General features: G+C 37.7%; 1 protein-coding gene across 1 annotated transcript in view; it reads right to left on the minus strand.

The window, feature by feature from the left end:
* Positions 1-20,517, minus strand: part of PITPNC1 (phosphatidylinositol transfer protein cytoplasmic 1) — an 88,064-nt gene extending 67,547 nt beyond the window's left edge. The window contains exon 1 of the mRNA XM_063352607.1: positions 19,892-20,517. Coding sequence (XP_063208677.1) covers positions 19,892-19,939 — 48 coding nt within the window. The 5' untranslated portion in view covers positions 19,940-20,517. The remainder of the gene's footprint in view (positions 1-19,891) is intronic.
* Between the last annotated feature and the right edge of the window lie 125 nt (positions 20,518-20,642).

Consider the following 20,642-nt stretch of genomic DNA (forward strand, 5'->3'; position numbering starts at 1 on the left):
TTTTTCTCCCTATTCGAGGGTAATTGCATACTAATGTAGATGGTTTTACATAGGGCTTCTACTCCATTTGCTGAAGAGCTGAAAAACATACTGGGAAAGGAAAACTGTGCCAGCTCAAGGTCAAATGAATTGAAGTATCCCCATCAGCACGTATCCTCTGGGCATCACCAGCACAACAGTACCCAGTTGTGATGCATAAGGATGAGAAATTACTGAAATTAAGAAATCTAGGTGAGACAAGGCAAATCGCTTAAACCCAAGTTCTTCACAAGCAATTGGTATCTCCTTGTTCCTCATCATCCAGGTACCCACTTGACACAAGAGATCTGATTCAAAGAAATGCTAAGTATTTACCAGATAGCTAAAGTCAACGGGAACTGTGTTTTAAATGGGCTACATGATTCCACTCTGAAAAATCAGGTTCCAAGTGTTAAACATTCAAAATAAGTGAATATTTTCAACTATCATGCCTCAATACAGATGCTTGTCATCTGTAGAAATGTTGTTCATTTCACAAAAGTGTAATGAAAATAAATTGATTAATGTTTAATAAAACATTCAGATGTTTGATGATAAGCATCACTTAAAACCATGATAGACCGTAGTTCCAACTTCAGATATGGGTAATAAGTTACTGGAAAAGAAGACAAAAAATTATATAATGAAAAAGTAGCGTTCACTTGAGCACCATCCAGCTTCACCAGGAACCGGTTTTACAGAAAATACATTCAAAAAAGCAGGCAAACCAAAACTGTATGGGCAATGTTAGTTTTAGCACCTCTTAATTCTAAGTGCTTGTCCTTGAACCCTTAAATAATGATTTTTAAACCAAGCTGTGTTAATAAAACCCAAAATTATAATTTCATGGCTGCTTTGGAATCTTTGAAAAAGGATATAGGCTACTGAAATCCTTGCAGACAGGTTGCAAATGAAGTGGATATGAACGCAGAGTGGCAGCTTGCAGATGTACTTTTTCCTGCTTGTGCTGCCCCTTTTTTTTTCTTCTTCTTTCTTTTTTTTCCCCTCCTTCTTTTTGTGGTTAAATGAAAGCCTTCAGCTTTCAATTCTTATCTTTTGGGTGTGTTATATTCATGCTATAGAAAACAAACATCAGTATTTTGACCCTGTGCATTTTTTTCCTGAAAACAAGACATTAATACAGGGTAGAATAAGCAACAGCAAAACTTTATTTTTTAATTGGAGAAGCAGCAAAATTAATTTTGAAAGCTTCTTCGTTCAAGGCTGAAAGCCTTTGTACAAAACTTCATCCTGGAGTGATATTTTCAGCTGTAATATAGGGGTTTGTAATGGAAATGCTGACAGGCCCATAATTATGGCAGCACTAGCGGGCACCACTATAATAGTATATCAGATAGGCATACTACTTAAATTCGATACAAGGTGTCAAAAGATGTTAGTGTCTGTCCTCATTAAAGCAGCACTTAAAATTCCTGTTAACCTCCGTGAGTCAAACTATTAATTTGATGTTCAGAAGGAGATATACACTGGTACTAATACTTGCGATAAATACATCCCCTTTAGCACTTCAAACTGAATTGGTGTATCATCCTAAATGTTTACGCTAATAAAAACTGCAAAAATAAAAAAAAATAATGGTAAGAATAAGAACATTTTATTTTACAGGACAAACTGAAGCCATGTAAATTAATAAAAGAAATTACACGTTAGTTCCTGTGTTCTATAACATTTTAAAGTTTCTTTTTACAGCCAAATATACAATGATATATTTAAGATGCAGTTACATTTTGAATACTGAGGGGGAAAAATTTTATCACCTCTGTTCACTGGATCTTGATTGACAGTCAGTTCTATATATTAGTATGAAATTCTTGATGCCTATACAAATTCCATGCATACAGAGAAAAGACGATCAAGCCTGAAGATCCAGGAGGGTAGCTGGCTGAACAGCTTCATGGCCTATGTAGGTTTTAATTTTATATGATTAATCCCACCAAAAACATTCAATAAATTGGTAGCATGATTATAATATGAACGCCATATTCTATTTCTGTAATATATAAATTCTGAAATTTCATCCAAGAGTTGTGCACTATACTAATGTTTGGTTTCTTTCAACAGATGCAGAAATATGAGTGGAACATAACCTTTGAATTATTTCCAACCATACACTCTATTTCATTACTCCAACAGACTCACTCCTATTTCCTTCCCTGCATTAAGGTGCTCAAAAACAATAGAAAGAGTGAATTTACCTTTCCTGCATCTAGCCAGAGAAAATAAATTTTTTTGAGCTAAGTTCTCCTGAACTAGCCCTTTTTCAAGCACAAAAAATTTTGGGGTGAAAAAAAAAAAAAAGATGTGTTACATTCTGTACAAATCTAGGTATACAGCTCTTATCAGTTAAGGAAAATAACAAACGTCACATTCCACAGAAGCTTGCCTCACTGGAAATAGGATTGATGGTGTTTTTGATGACTAGGTAGAGAAAGAAAACATCTCACTGAACAGAAAGTACTTTCCCATGGAAAGCTGGAATAGTACTATTTTGAGTAATGCCCTACTTAAACACAGGGACACCCTCACTCTGTCACTCACACAAACGTGATTTGCATGTTTTGGTGGCTTGTAATTCTGTCTCAGACTACAGCAATGCCTTATAAAAGATGATTCAGAAGATTATTATATTGACATATTTTCCCCATTACTGACAGTGAAGCTTCCATGGGCCATCAATTTCAGGACTACAGCCGCTACAGGAGAGCACGGTCAGTAAAACAGAAAGGTCCCAACATCTACTGATGTCATTTCTATTTGAATGTGGAGCATAACTGAGACCAATAGAATTCCTGCATTAATTTTCTTAGGAGGAAAACAGTTTTTTTTCCTGAAGAGGACAGGTTTTAAGATTTTACATCACCAGAAGACAATGAAATTGCCTAAGTTCTAGAATAAAGGTCCATATGAATAACTTTATTTTATTTTTTTTTTTACTATTAACTCACTTGCTAAAGAAGTTGAGGCAGTAAAGTAACAAGTGCCAGAAAAGAAAAATGTATTAGTGCTTACCGAGCCAAGCTCATCTCTCCTAGAAATCTACTGACTGGACAAAAATATGCTTCATCTTGTGCCAATTTGTCCATATTATATACCATTTATCAAATAATCTATTCCACAATTTTATTAAGAGTCCCTAGGAAACAGTTTGAATTTTCTAACATAATTTGGTCCTCTGATAAAACAGAGTTAAAGAACACATTTATGTGAATGTCATATGCAAAAATGACTTGATTTGTGGGAGAGTAAGACAAAGAGCACTTTCTTGAATCACAAAACCAGGTGTGATTTTTTTTCTGGCATTATGTTATACAAATAGTAACAGGGACATCTTCAGCATTCCAGGAAGAAAATGTAAGTACGCGTAGCCTAAAAGTATACCTTCCTAATGCAAACCTTATGCTCTCTTCAAATGCTGGTCAGCTGTTATGTTGCCATCAGCATTCGATCACACACTTCTATTTTTCCAGATCCTGCCTCCTTCTGACCATTATATCCAACCAATATACCTCCTACGTAAGCGGGAAAGATGGAAATATGTCAGAGAAAGTTTTGCAGTGGTTTATTTGGATTTACAAGGCCACAAGATTTTGACAAGACGGTAGTTGGTAGTCCACAGAATGACTACTTACTTTTTAATGTTTGATCTTACTTAGAAAATTTATTTTCAAGTTAGTATCTTCTTACTACAAAACTACCTGTCTTAATTACAATTTTTAACATGGTCCACTGATTATACTGCAAACTGATTTAATGTATTCTTACAATCCGAATACACCACAACTGAGGTAAATCTTTAATTCAAAATTCACAGGCCTGCAGACATATCCTCCTTTCCTACCGGTAGATAAATTACTAGATTTTCTTCCACTTTACTTAAAGCCAATGGAGTTCTACACAGTGCAGTTCAGTACAGAACTTGTCTTGTGTCTCATACACAGCTCCTCATTCGATGAATTCTCTCTCAGGTTCATATTCTTAATGCAAAAGAAGGGAAACTCCCACTGACTTCGCTGTGAGTAGAAGTGGACGCGGGAAGGGCACTAATCTTGCTTATCAGCACAGTATAGGAATGCTGTCAATTAATTACAACCATATCAAATGCTTGGCTGCAGATAGCGTACATGGTGTGCTTTTCACTTACTGATTTACAGTCAGTGGGAGGAGGTTATAGCAAAACTGTAAGAACGAATCAAAGTTAAATATCGACATGGAAATTTATCTCTTTTCAAGACTGCCAATTCTGTGTGCATTGGGCATGAACTAGGACGGTGGTGATGAAACGACAGCAGAACAATGTTTGCTACTGGAAATGACAAAGCCCAGATAAACAAAAGAATCATGCCTCATAACACAGTACCCTATTAGTTTAAATTATATGCATCCTACAAGAGCTCATATCTCAAATACAGCAAATGTTAATTCCTTTCAGAGATAAAATGGACAGAAGACTACTCAACTCCAAATGGAAACTAAGGAACATGACATACTGCCAGCCAGCACTTGGCAAAACATCTTCTAATATAATTTGGAAATACTGTTGTACACCACTAACAAATATTGCTTGCCAAAAATATTAATAAACCAACCCCCCTGAAATCCTAATTGTTATCATTATTGTTAACTCTCTTTAAGAAGCAGTCCACAAATAGTCAATGATTTCAATGAATAAGCATTAAAAAAAAAAGTCATCAAAAGTTCTCTACCAAAGTTTGGTGCTTAAGTGCCATAAACCAGGTAACTGTGATAAAAAAAAAAATGCCAGTTCCCTAATTGGAATTCTGTCTCTCTGCACTCACAATTAATTCAATATATTGTGTTGGCATTAAATTAAAATTCTATACTTTCACCAAGTAGGACAGGAGTTCTATTAATTTGCTTTTCATATGCTTTTCGTTTACTATCATCAACTCAACGTATTGAACAGAAACCTGAGAAACAGCGAATGGGGGTGACTCCTATTACTCGAAAAAAAAGAAAAAAGAAAAATGTGTGAATAGCACAGCTTGGATACACAAATATAGATGGAAAAGTTAAAACAGCTTTAGTGAAGAGAAGTTGTGTCTTAATCCATCTCTGAAGGGATCAACAGGTATGCAGACAAAGCAGACCTAGCTGATATGGGCCAACTCAATATCCAAAGGCTGTTTTGCCAAGGTCACTTTCCAGATGTTCCAAAAGAAACCAATTTGCCATGAGATAAGAAGAAAGGTCCTTACATGGATAAATCAGTGTTTAAAGATACAATAAAAAAGTAAAATAAATAGACAAATAATTTTTGTCACTGGAGAGAGGACACCAGTGAAGTCCCAGAGGAATTTGTGTGAGGTCTTAAAGCATTCAACATACTTGTTAACGATGGTAGCATACTCATGCCCAACTTATTAAAAAAAATCCCCAATGAACAATATATGAAAAGAACAAGCGATAACTTGAACCCAACAAGGATGGAAAGCTACGCTTTTGTAATTAACCTCCTACAAAACGGATTTAAAAGAGGGAGTGGGAGGCATATTATAGAGAGTACAAAGAGAAAAAACGAGAGAACAAGAGCAGAGAGGATACAGAGTTATCGTGATCACTTGCAGCCTGCAATGCTTAGAGAGCAACTCTTGATTAGATTAAAAGCTGAGTAACTTTATCTCCTTGACCCTAGTGGCAATGAACACCTGGAACACGAACTGAAAATTCTTTAGCCTAAATTCACCACAGGGTCACCTCTGTGCCTGACAGATGGAAGAATCCAGGGATGAAAATTTAGGCTTCCCCACGATCTTCCCCAGACAGAGGAAACAAACAGCCCGCAGTTAACCACTAGTTAGTCCACATCACGCAGCCGTTGTTATTGCTTCTACTTACGAAAACATATAGAAGTTGTGGCTCTCCCATCCCTTGAGGTGTTCAAACCAGGCAACCTGGTCTAGTGGGAGGGGAGGTTGGACTAGATGATCTTTAAGGTCCCTTCTAACCTGAACCATTCTATGATTGTATGATATAAATGTACCACTGGGGACATAAGACTTAACAGTGTGAAATTACAGAGAAATATCTCAAAAGGCCAACTGAGAGGAAACAAGACCTCCCATATTACCAGTTCAGGGTTCCTAAGGAATAGAGTACATGAGTCTTCGATCTTGGGCTCGTTAGTTCTCATTCTTATGAAAATGCAATACCCACCACAGTGCCATCCTACCTGAAGGTAAGGATGAATTTGTAAAGTTCTTTAGGGTCTGGCTGAAAAGGACCCCATACTTATGTTAGAATGGATTTATGTCACCCACAAGTCTTCACATTTTCTTGACAGCAACTCCCTGATGTTAACCCCCGCAGCAACTTCATTAGACAGATAAAATGAAACACTGGTTATCAACCAGAAATGATTCACAGAATTCATATAATTTTGGAGCTTATAAAAAATTGCTAAAGATTTAACAGGAACAAACCTAGTAACTCTTTACTTCATCAGCTTTGAACCCTTATCTCATCAGTATAAAAGCAAAATACGGAGAAATGTCTAATATTTGAAGCCTAAGAAAAATAGTTTTAAACTAGTATCAATATGCAGATATGGGAAATGGTAAAAAAAAAGTCTACTGATGCTCTGATCTTTTAAACTTTGATAATATCACTTTTCTTTCCCTGTTTTCTAGAATATTATAAGCAGTTACAAGGCACTAATTTGCTACGGAAAGGACACAAGGGACCAAATCTTCTGACTAACTGAGCTAATCTTCAGCTGACTTACTGAGGCTAATCATGGCAAGACATGTCGACTTGCAAAGTTTGCTGTGCCTCCAGAACTGTGTATGTTTAAATCTGACATATGTAAATAATTTGCACACGTAAATCAGCGGGGTGATGAACTGTTGTGCAGATGGAATGAAAGTCATTTTTCTTTGAAACTCTTGACTGGAAGATGTCAGAAGTGCAAAAGAAAAACAAGGGTTTGCAAAATAAGAAAGGCAAAAATGTACCCCAACAGCTCTGTAATTATTTTTATGTCAGTGATTACAGGACAAAATATTTAAAGAATGGCAAAGCTTTTATTAATCAGCAAGTCTATTTGTTTTCCTCCACAGCTTTCTTATATTTCTGGTTGCAAAAAAATAGAAAATGCTTTTAACTGTCCCCTGATGAAGCAAGGAAATTCTGTCTACTGCTATACAACCTTATTATTTATTAAATTCCTTTCTCTGAAAAATGCCTTCTGAAATGCCATCCTTGTTCCCTTTCACTTATTTTCTTTTAGCTGACAGAATGGGTAAGAAAAGCACAGAATAACCAGATATAAATCCAACAAAATGAAGCCTGGTAGAGCGCAATGGCAAATCTTTCATAAACATCAAGACAAAATTCTGGTCTGTAACTGATGAAGGCTTTGCGAAAAGAGCATTCTGACTCAAGACTCTTACTCCTGTACCCTCATGGGCTACACTGGTCAGAAACGCTAGCTAGTTCCTTCCCAGGTGAATAGGCTATTTTAGATGAGATTTAGGCAGCCAGGGCACTACTGGTGTAAGCAAAGATCGGGTGACTTTCAGACTCCGTACCAGCACCAAAAGAAAGCAGAGGCCCTGCATCTACAAAAAGACCAGGCAAAGGACCAGCTGAACAGGGATAACTCTGCAAGACAGTTAAAAACCCCAGCTTGATAGTGAACTTCCATTTGGATGCATAGATCTATGACACAATCCTTAACAGATGCAATGTTGTAATCTATATTAATCGCCTTCAGTACTGCATTTTTTATTTCATTTGATCAAAAACCTCTTGCAAACTCAGTGCTTTTTTCCTTAACTCACTGTTCTCGCCGCAGGTTTGGATTGGCTACAATGCTGAGTTTTCTTTTTCTTTCCTTACCATTAAATACGCATGAATACTTCAAAGACTAATGCTTTACTGCATACTTACTGTTACATGGAAGTTTGTTAGTGGCCCTAGGGAATGTCCTCAGCTTTTCTGTAACAATAAAGTCAATCAACTGCTACCTCTTAAGGTAAGCCTAGAAAGCTAAAGTCACTCACTTAATTTGCAAGTCTAACTTCCAAAATTGTTACATGTGGAAAAGGCCTACAAACAAAGATGTTAAATATAACAACCTGTGGAAAGGAATGCAATTGCTAGAAGCTTGTAAGAGGCCTTAAGGACCTCCTTGCAAAACTTTAAGACTTAAACTCTGACTCTGTCTTGTGTACGCAGGAAGCGATACTGGTTTAAATAACATTAGCATTTCAAGCCAATGTAAACCAGCTTAAAACCAAAATATGACAGATCAAACCACCTTCTGAACCACTATTTTTTTTTTGCTTTCCTTTATTCATTGGGCAAAATGCAGAAGGAAAACTGAGGAGCAACCTTGAACTGAGTTCAGAAGAAAATCTATGTATGCATATGTCATTTCCTGCTGATGAAAATTCTGTTTATATATTTTTATATCCTTCAGCTATACGAAAAATTTGAGGATCCCATTAGCCTTTGGTTGATATAAAACTTAAAAAAGCAAAGATGGAATTCTGACAGCTACTTCTAAAAAAGGTACAAAAATCCTCAACAGGACACTGCTGTGCAGAACTCATGCGAGAATCTCTACACCGCACTTTACTGTCCATACAGTCGCACCAGTTAGATATCTTTTGTATGGTTCTATTAAAATGTATTTTACAAATGCCTTTGATAATGACCATACTATGCTGACTGAAGTGTTCAGACTTGCTTACTTAATACTCTTGGGCATGTGACTTTTTGCAGTAAGTAGAGAGTGTGAAACAATATTGCTATTTTGAATTATTTAATTTTCATATTTTGGGATATTTCTGAGAGAATCCTTTTTCCCCCCTGCTTAAATATTTATGTATTCATATAAAAATATGTATGTATATATTATGATTTATATACTATATATAAAACATTTAACTGATTTTATGAGAGTTAACCAAATTTAATCAAAAGCTGTTCTTATGGTTGTGAGAAGGGGATGGTTTGAACAATTTTGCCAGCAAGATGTGTGTTGTCAACCCCAGAAAAGTAAGCTGAAGAAAATGGAAGTTAATGTCAAACTAAGCCACATAGTATTAAGATAGGGCAGACCTCAAAACAGGCGCATAATTCCTTATGGTGGACAACTGAAGGAAATTAAGAGATGAGATGAGGTAAGAGGGCTAATATGAGGAAATCACAAGGAACAGCAATCGCTGTTCCTCAAATGCTTTATCTAGACTATGGTCCCAAGAAGAAGGGTAAGCCATAGCCCTTCCCCCCTGCATCAGGGCATCTCCTTTTCTCCCGCATAAGAACATTTGCTTTCTGAAGTCTGAAGTGGAGGATACTCACTGATTGCCACTGACATTCCTTGGACTGTCACAAGACAAACCACTCATGTTGTTTACTCCAGTTCTGGCCACTAAAGGCAAACTGGCATGTCTGAAAATGTCTTGGCGAAAAGGCGGGGTTAGAGGTATTCACATTTAACTTGTATTATGCTTGCAACACGATGAAATAAAAACATAACCACCTGTTACGCTTATTTCAGTGGGAGTATCTATTTTCAATTATAGCATTTACCATCCACCCTCAAGTAAGGCAAGTAACACCATGGTAACATAAACACAGTCGTGGCTGCTTGGGAAGGTTAAATTATAAATAGCAATGTATAGCCCATGAGGTCCTAGAAATAAACTAACTAATCCATAGGCATTTGTTAGTATGACATAACATTTCCACTAAAATGTTTGCCTCATCTCAAACCCACTCAGAATAGATTTAGAAGTTCAGCATCACTTGACTCTGAGTGAGTTCGTGTTCAGACATGAAAAAAGCAGAGACAGTGGACAAAATAAGCTATAGCAAACCAATGCAAAACAAATTAACACCCCCCCCCCCCCCAGTAACCTTTATTCTACTTCCACTGAAGTTGATGCGGGGGGGAATCTATTCCAAATGTATATCAGAGTTACCTTAATATACAGAAACATGTTTTTATACTGAATCATCACTGGGGGGAAAATAAAGAAAAAAGGCAAAACAAATGTTAAAAACCCTTGGGCTTAACCGAGTAGCAAACAGTTTGGAAATGCAAATAAACTTAGCAACCCTCTAAAACATTTGAAAGATTTTGGAACTCAGTGCTCTCTTTAGCCTCAGCCGGAGTGCAAGGATCCATGGAAGATCCATGGTAACTGAGGGAATACTGAGATTCAAACCTGAGCTTCGTACTCAGAGGGGAGCTGAATTATCAATTGTTTTAGTCTGCTCTATAGTTCCTTATTCTCTGCAAGACTGAGGCAGCGCAAGAGCAGCAGGCTGTTGTTCCGAGCAGCAGCTTTTTGCCAGCTGGCCAGATGCCTGCTGTGGTTGGCTGGGCTTCCTTATTTGGGAGAATGACCAAGGACTCAAAAATGGGAGAAAGAAAAGAGAATCAGAGTTTCTACGAAGTTAGGACTCAAAATTGAGAGCGAAAAGGTTACTGCCAAGTTTTGCAGTGTGAGGACAGCAATCATTAAATTCTGCGTAGGCTCAAGGACGTTATCATAGATTTGACACAAATCTGGGGCCTTAATTTAACCGTGTGAAACTGTCTTTTAGGTTAGGCAAGAATGCTAAGGATTTAGAGACATCAGGATGGTTTTTCTCTTGTTAAGAATAAGAGATTTGAGAAATTCACATTGTCTTTTAGTTTATAGCCATTGGTTAAAGTCTACTTTTGATTGGACTGACAGAAATCTGGAATGGATCAACTGAGGTGAATGGAATTATTTCAGATTTGCACCGTGCAACTGAAATGGAATTTAAATTCCCAACATTTATATTCTAAAAACATGCTGTGTTTTGTCATACACATTTGGTGAAATCTTGTCCTCTGACATCAGTGACAAAACTCATTGGTATTACTATGGTCTAAATCCCACTGAATGATTTTCCTTTCACGCAGAGTGAAGCAAAACAAAAGCTGATCCACTGAAGTAAGATTTAAATAAATTTTATATCAAGTCTATGTGATAAAAGAGGCAGGCAGGTTACTTAAGACTGTAATCCTGTGTACATTTCATATATTTCATTTGGCTTATTTTAAGTCACTGTACAATTAATTTATTAAATGAAAATATTACTTAAAGGTCAGCTAGTTTTCACTTTCAAAGAAAGCTTGACAAAAGCAGATAAATAGCTGGATGAATTTGTCAAGCATCTTTCAGAAGATAAGACCATACATGCTAGGACCAGTATATTCAATGGCCTAGCAAGTGAGATCACTTAAAAAAAACCTATCTATGTCTGACCGGGAGAAATACAAGCTTGCCATGTGTAAGAAATTTATGGTTATGAATAGAATTATCATTGTCTTTATCTTTTGGATAAATAGAATTTTTTGGTTCACAGTGAACTTCAGTATTTTGGTAACCTTTCAAGTAACATGGTAATGCTAGCACAAAAGGTTATTTTTATTTTTTTTTATATTACTTTTATATAAAATGAGAGCAAAAAGCTGAAAATACATTAAACAATTAATTGTATTTCTGACTGTCATCCGTGACTGATTGTTAATCAAGCAATTCAGCAACAGTGCGTGTTATACTGGAGTGTCATTGTCACATAATTATTTTGTCATGCATTGCAATAATATTTTTACCAAAAAAATTTTAAACATAGTCATTAATTGGACAACACATTAAACCTAATATGACATTTAGTGTGATGAAATGGAAAATAAGACATACTCAGTATGCTCACAGAAAACAGTTCCCACCGAGCCTAAGTATTCCTAAATCACTTAGGCAAGACTAACCTTAGAACAGCCATGTAAAAAGTCCTAAATAGAGATTTTTCTGGAGAGCATATGAAGAAGTCTTTTATTAAAACCAGTCTACAAACATTTATGCATGTGACTCAGGACATGTGACTACTTGTGCTTTAAATTAAGTATGTATGCAAGTTAAGTGTATGCAAAAGCCAGGATTGTGCACTGTAAAACCAGCTGTAGAACTGTTATAGTACAAAACTAATAGAATCCAAAACTACTTCAGCATTTTCTGACCACAAACAGGAAAAAGATGGAAGATACAGATTTTTTTTCCAAGAAAAGCCATTAAAATGTCATTCCTACAATTTAGCACCCTGACTTATACTTTATAAAAACAAAAATAGTATTTTAATACACATCCAAGGATTCTAAATTGGCTGATCACTTTTAATCAAAATAGGGAAGAAACCATGAACTGAGGAGGAGATAAACAAGACTAAGGCTAGACTAAAAGCATTATGTATAACCACAGGTTAAGTTCAAATCTAGTTTCCCCCACCTACAGACTGTAAACCCATCTGTTAACCCAACTTGAAATCTAAATTACCTTTTCTTCACTCCTTTTTAAACCTAGTCAATAATCCTGGGGAGCACCTTTCTCCTTGCTTTCTAGACACATGCAGACATTGGTAATTTCACCTAAATCCATGCACAATATGCCTACACAAAGTTCTTCAGGCTGCACTGGAGGGCTGTCATAGCAAATTTGCATGAAACATCCAGTGATGTTTGCTTTATTTTGGTATCAAGTCCTACAAAATATACTGCTGGTCATGATAGATGCTCTACAAACCAAAGAAGATAAGGATAAAATATAAGGAAAATTATAAGTATTTGAAAAAAAAATATTTTAAATAACAAATAAGTTTTTCATGAGACAGATATAAAGAATTATCCCTCACCCATAATTATCGAGTATATTTCAATGGTTCGCATGTGTGTATTATCTGTCTCCATCCTTACAGTGTTTGATGGTTGCTTGTGTGTGAGGTTAGACATTCAAGATGGAAAGCCTGCATGTTTTCAGCATCTGCAACTGCCCGGGTTCTACAAGGACAGCCTGGGGAACATATTTGTCAGCTCACTAGTCACAAAGAATAACGTGATTGAATCATTGTTATATACTATGGGTTTTCCATTACCTGACGAGGCAGTCTTTTGTACAAAAGAACATGATGTCTAACAGATTTTAACAATACAAATGCCTATCAGACTAAACTGAATACTCATGAAGGAAAATATAATTTTTAATCTTTCCTAGTTATTACAGAAATCTTTCTCTTCCTATAATCTAAAGGGCTTTATATACTTTAAGGTCTATAAATCACCTAATTTTTTTAACATGTGCAGTCGGACAAAAAGCACATGAAAATTGGTTTACTTGTATTATTTCTAAACTTACAATTGGACAGATGAGGAAATTAAACAGACTGGACTAAGAGAAAATGTATTTGACATATCAGACTTATCAAACTTCAGGATGCTAATATAGGCATCTACATTCATTAGTAGGTACATAAACAAAAGTGGCCACAACTTCATAAGTGCTGATCATTCGGTGTTCACATCAACTCTTAAAAGAAATTAACGGTCTCAGGAAATTTAAGTTCATCCCAAAAATAAAAAAAACAGAAAGCACTAAGTTTTAAAAGCCAGTATTGACATTCTGTGTCTTTCTCTCCCTGTTCTTTTGTTTCCGAACCTACATTACGCTTCAAAGACAAACATACTTTGTGGAGTTCTTGATAGCATCAAAGCTCTGTAGAATGCTTCACCTAGAAAATGTCCTAAACCACTGACAAGCTGCATTTTCTTTTATGGGAAATGCCAAACTGCGCTCTACATTTTGCAAACAAAGCCTTCAAATCAACTGTGTAGTATTATTTGCTATCTATACTCCTTGGAGAAAACAAGTGTTGACAAGGAGAGACAGGGCAAGAGGGATGAAGAGAGACGTATGTCAGAGTCTGGAGTTCCTTGGGTAATAGCTAATCCTTTCCACTGAAAGATTTTTTTAATCATTTACACAGAAACTTTAAGAACAAAGGTTGTCTTGTTTCTTTCACAGAGTTATACTGAAATTTGCAAACAGGGGTAAAGGAGAAAATCGGGTATTTTCGGTCTTCTACTTGCAAAGATTTGACATCTGCTCTGCATTGCGTTGCTTTATAGCTCTCTAGGTGACTACAACTATTGCAGGAAGGTCAAGCTAAAGCAAAGTATTTATTTTCTTCCCATGGTAAGACACAGCTCTCACTTTCATCTGTCCATTCTTACAACTAGATTGTGCATCAAAAGAAAATTAAATAGCTGTTCTTATTTGGTACTAAAGCTAACTTCCACTGCTTTCTCTCATCTATTTCATCTGTTATGTCATTACAATGATTCTTCCCAGTCCATAAGCTTTAAGGTCAATTTAAGGTCACACTGTATGGAGCAAAGGCTTTGTGATGCGAGTAAACATGACCGCCCACAAAGACCAGATCGGATCAGTTTGCTAACAAGAGTCTTACGCAATGATTTTTTTTTGAAGGGTAAGAAGATGTTCATAATGGTGTAAAGAGCTTTTCTAGATCAATATTTAACGCTGAACACGCCTCAGACAAACGTATCAGCGCATCCACAGTATTAATTGCAAAAAGAAATTAAGGCTGGTGATGTTCTTGGGAGGCATATCCAGAAAGAATGATTAACTAGAGTAAAAAGTCCTTTACTTCTCACGGCACTTTAGTATCTTGTGAAGGAACCAGTGTAAGACCATAAATGCATTACAGCTGTTGATAGGTTAAATGAAAATTGCACATTAAGCCTTCATTTTTGCTGGTCAACTTCAGCTCAAAACTGCCAGATACACTTTTTTCTGCAGAGGTCATGGTCATGACGCAGTCCAACTATTATTTTACTTACAAGTAATTAAATTGAATTAAATACGAAAAGCTGACTTCACCTTATGTTTGCTTATAGTCCTCTTGCTTACATGCTGATTTTTCAAGTGTTCCATACATTTACATATTCCTGAAAATATGTTCTGTGATTATAGATGGGAAATTAAAAAAACTTACATAATCGATGATTATTTAATCCATTGGTATTAACTGCAGGATGAGTATATGCAGTTTGTCCTGCAGTAGATAACTACAGTTTAGAGAAAATGTATTTTACACTTTATACCCTAACTAAAGGCTTTTCTGTTCTACATGCATATAGTTATGTCTAAATATCATAACACCTGCTAACTCTCAGGGCGTAAAAACACTTTCTCAAATGCTTTCATTAAGCTTTAAATCTGCCTGAATAAAACATGTTATAACAAGTACCCTTTGTACACGAAACAGTAGACTATGAAATCTTTTAAAGAAGAAATGTACACAAGATTCAGAGAATACAAATACTGTTTACACATATGTTGTTGAAATAATTTTACGTAAATAATCCACACTGGGAGAATTCATAATGTTTGAAATGAGCTAAACACTGGATATTTTTTTATAAAGGAGCAAGCACAAGACCTCTAGAACAAGAATTTGTTCATGTTGAAAAGATTTTTTGTTGAAAAACCGTGATCTACATTTACGGACATGTTGCAGGTCTCCACTTGTTTGTATTCATGACAATACAGCTGTTCCTATTCACCTCGTGCAGGCAGTGCTCCCCACGGACCTAACTTAGCTTTTACTTAAAGCACAGAATGGGAGCAATTCCACCAACTTCAGCAGAGATAAATGTTGGTTGAAATCAAGAACAAAGCAAAGAAAAACCTATTAGGACTTCCAGTACTGGCCACACATACTCCGTTCAGAACTAACAGAAATGTTAATGGTCATCCTTGTTTCCAAGGAAAAAACCCTATGATGATTACTGCATTTCATTTGATGTTCACCTTATACTTGCATACAACCTAGCTTCACATCTTTATTAGCACTTTACAGCAATAACAACTCCATTTTCAACAGGATGCAGCAAAAATGTCTTTCCACCTATTCCACTAGAGAATAATCACTTTCCACACAAATCATAAACTTCACTGTACTTTGCCTCTTCCAAAATAAAAGGTCAGTAACATGCTAACTTATCAGATTTGTTTTACATTTTCAGATAAAGGCATCTCAAAAGCACAAAACCATGTAATCCTTCCTGTGAAGATTTGTGGAATTGTGATTTGCAACGAGACCCAAGTCTGAGAATTTTTTAGCATCTCTGCTCTTTTCAATTGCTTGGTGTTCTTTTCACTTGCTTAGGAATGTGTTTTTTTAACTGATGATATTTAAAAAAAACACAATGCAGCCTATTATAATATTCTCTCAGATGATGTAACAAACTATTTGTAAGAATGAGCTAACACAAGAAAATGCAAGGGGAAAAATAACTAAGGGGCAAGCTCGTTTATGAATTGCAGCTGGGATGAACACTGGTAACATATCCTAAGTAATTACTGCAACACATTTTACTTGCTTTATGTATTAATGAAAATAAATGGCTTTTTCTAATTTATAAGGTCTCAGTGTTAACAAAAGGACTGAATTGGCATGCACGTCTCCCAGAAGTACCAGAAATGGGGTAAAGAATTACTTCTAATTCGCGATCGTATTGGCTTCATCAACCAACAGCTATCTTCTGACCTAATTTGCAAAGTTCTTACTGCAATTGTTACTATTTTGCTTAGAAGTTAACATGATATTTCCTTTCTCAAATTTTAAAGCTGATCAGGCAGCTTGCAACAATATGTATGCAACAGTCCTAAATAACTGTCAATAAAAATTCAGTTTAATGAGCCAGCCTCAGCCTTGAATCAGAACTGCAGTGTGGCGCCACAGCATCCTAGCAAGCACTGCTGGAACAGCCTGGCTTTTCTGGTGCTTATGAACAAGGAACAAAGTTTTACCTCTGACTCCTGTATCCTAGCTCAAAATACACCAACAACAGCTAGGTCTGTAGCAATCAACATTTCTTAGGAAATGTTTTATTGGCAAGGAAGTATTCGGCCTCCAAGCTGACAGGTATACAAACAAAACTCCCATAAATATTTGGGTATCTTATCTAATATGGGAATTGATGAAAGAATGCCTCAAGAACGCGACCTGCAGTAGCTGATGAAGACCAGCTATGCAGAATTTCCTATTCACAATGCCAGAAACTCTTCAAACCTGGAGACAGCATTGCTGTTGCGGTGACATCTATCAGTTTTAATTTAACTCTTCTCTAGAGATAAATTTAGGACCTCATAGTCAGCCAGTGTAGTACTAATTTCTATACTGCTGGGTCCATATTTATTTACATCCAAAGTAGTGACTTCTAGTTACTGGACTGGACATTATGCAACATTTTAATGCACATTTTTTCACATTACACACAAAATCTGACTACAGATGATCAGGTGCAGGTGCTTGGCTGACATAGTCAAGACTCCTTTTTGCCTCTTGTGCCTTACTATTTTCACAGGAATGACATGGTTTTGTTGACAACACAACACCACAGGCTAAAGCTGGAATTCTTTCTCATTCATGCTGTGAGACTTCTATGTATGGATAACTGGCAAGTCAGTGCTAAAAAGAAAACTGCTCAAGGAAATGCTTTTGAATTTACGTATAAAGTGCACAGGCCGAAAGCCAGAACTTGTAAAGCCTAAGTGAGAAAAACAGCGCAAAAAGGGAAGCCATGCAGCTGCGTAAAATGAACTGCATTTTTCACATACCTGTTGAAACCTACGACCTCAACAGTACTTTAGGTGCTTAACTCCCAGTAATGCCAATACCAGTTAGGTACCCAAATGCCATTGTAGAGCAGGACCCAACATCCCAGTCCTGTGACAAATTGCGTATCCTTTGGAAATTGCATTTTCATCAAAACCCACTGAACTTCGGAGTGATTTAGCACCTTGCAGAACGCAGTTTGGGCCTCTTAGAGCCAAAAGTCTCTTGGTTTTTGAAGGGTGAGCATTGCCCCATGATATCCTCCTAATGGCTGCAAAATGCATCATCTTACTCTACACAGATGCCAAAAATATCATGCATTATTGGCAGTTAATGCGTAACTAAAGGAAGAATAAGATAATAACACCTTCATAGACTGTAGAAAACATCACAAAGATGAATCACGATGAGAAATACAGTCCAGAACATTTTTAGCATAACAAAAATAAGATATCTGCTAAATTCACAATTTTGTCATAGTTAATTTTATAATTAATAATGAAATTCATAATAAATACCAGACATGTTCTAGGTCCCCCATTAAGGCATCTCAGCTGCAGCTCTTGGATTAAATAATGCATGATTCAACATAAGAGAAACTGCAAGATGCATGAACATCTTTACTAATTCTGTTAACATTCTAGAGAACAAAAGACTCCAAATTGTCTTCTGTCTCACCATGCATCAGCCATTTCTCTTTTGGGAGATTTTTGAACTTTTCTCTATCTGAAAATCTTGTTTAACAACAATTTTTCAAAATAAATTAGATTGGCTCCCTTCTGATGACATAATGAACTGTTATTAACTAAGTGTGGTAGTCTGAGGACATCAGGAACTGGCTTGGATAAAATGTTGTCTACATTAGGATAATACAATAAACAAATAAAATTATGTATTAAAAGAATAATGTCATACAGTATCACAGCATACTATATAACTTGGTTGGAAAAATGCTAGAATTAAACCTGCACGTATGTGGTATTTTTAGGTTGTGCTCCCAGAAGAAGGAATTTCCTGAGCAGCCTGAAGTAAATATTTGGCAGTTTAAATTCTCAGTTTTGGAATACTGTTAATTTGCCAAATCTGAAGATGCAGACAAAAAAGACCATTGAAATTACAACTCTATCATACTCCTGAGGACTCCTCTACACAGATTGCAAAAAATTAAATAAAATTGTGCAGCAAAACACTCACCTGGACGTAATTAAGCAAAAAATGCGTAAAATAATTTGCAAAGTAAATGTTTTGTGATGACCTCGGGGGCGAGGGGCCGAAAAGGGGATACTCTGCCTTTGAGCGCTGTTCCCCCAGGACCGCCGGCTGCAGCCAGCCCGCAGCGTCCCACGGCCGCGGAGGAGGGGGTGGGACCCCCGGGACCCCCGCGCAGACCCTCGGAGCGGAGCCTCTGCCCGCGGGGCGGCGAGCGGGGCGCGGGCAGGGCGCCCCCTGGCGGCCGGCAGCAGGGCGCCCCCTCGCGGCCCCGCCGTCGCCGGCAGGAGAAGAGAAACGGCGGCGCAAGATACGCGGAGCGGGTTCGGCGCAAGATACGCGGAGCGGGTTCGGCGCAAGATACGCGGAGCGGGTTCGGCGCAAGATACGCGGAGCGGGTTCCCCCTCTGCAATGCCCACTCCTATGGCATAAATAGCTAAATAGAACAACGTCTACTTTTTTTTTTTATCCGTGCGAGACGCTATAAACCAGAAAGCACCATCTCATTTACATATGCCATCAGGCCTCTAGATACCTATCGCACCTATTTATATGCACAAGTATCTATATAGCACGTGTGTTACACGTAGGTATTACTATCTTACTTAAAACAATAAACAGGTAGGATGTTTGCAGATAAATAAAGACATAATGCTCCTAACAGAGTTGAGAACACCATCAAAGAGCAGTTTGACTTCACATCATTTCTTTAAATGACGAAAAAGTTTTTACTAATAAATTATCACCTATCTACCCTACCTGTGCTAGAGTTTCAGGCCATGTTCATCTCCAAGGGTATTTTAAGCACAGGTGAAAATATATTTAGAATCTGGGTTTTGGACATACGCTTTATCAGATAGAGGATTTCAGCACAAAGCATTCCCTTGCGAACATGCATAAGATTCTTTTTAAAAGTCTGGTTGGAAAATCTTTATAACCCGTATTTTGACGACACAATGCTTTTGATACACTTAAGTTACCTTCATTCCTGCAGGATTCCCTTATTTTCCAATAAAAACATTCCTCTCTAACCAGTCATCTCCGACTAAGTTCATTACACAAAGAAAAAACATTTGGTAAAACAAATACAACCTCAACTCGCCTTGAAAAAGAAAACCCTTGGTAAGTAAGAGCCTAAGCATGAGCAGTGACGGAGCTTACCTCTTCAACTGTCAAAGGCATACAGATCCGGTACTCCTTCATGAGCATATTCCTGCTGCTCGGTGCGGACCAGCAAACTGGGAGAAAAGTGATTATTTCTGCACGATGATCACGACGAAAACCAATCACGGGAAAAAATAATCAAGCCTCTTTCCCTGTATACGCTTGACAATGTGTCCACAAGAGAGTAATGCGACCATCCAGGAAGGCTGAGCCAGCAAGAAGAAAAACCAACACAACTGCTCCTTTCTTCCAGTTCTTCCTCCTTCAGCCTGCGATCATGGGAATTTCACACACGCTCGCACCGATATACGCTACCAAGTCTCAAAGCCCAAACGCTATCGCCACGGCCAAAGACATCCGTCGGAAGTGTACGAAAACGGCAGTCTCTCGCAGCTATGTCAAGACATGCCTGGGGCGGCGAAAGGAACAAACGAGCCGAAAATGTGGCTTTCCCCACCTCCGGCAGCGCGCAAGATGAGATGCTGATTTCCAAGACAAAGCCCTTTTATAACGTTTCCTTCCCCGGCTGCCAAACACGGCTCCCACCTCTCCACCGCAACGCGGCTGCGGCCGCCGCGGCTCCCGCTGTGCCGGGGGGGCGGGCAGCGCGGCGATCAGCGGCCGCGGGCTCCCCGGCGCAGCCGCGGGCGGGCGCGGAGCGGAGCGGAGGGGAGCGGCGGCCCCGGCGGGGGCGCGGCCGACATCAGCGGGGCGGCAGGAAGGAGGGAGGGGAGGGAAGGGAAGGCGG

Source organism: Chroicocephalus ridibundus, chromosome 14 (assembly GCF_963924245.1).
Source record: "Chroicocephalus ridibundus chromosome 14, bChrRid1.1, whole genome shotgun sequence".
Classification (NCBI taxonomy): Eukaryota; Metazoa; Chordata; class Aves; order Charadriiformes; family Laridae; genus Chroicocephalus; species Chroicocephalus ridibundus.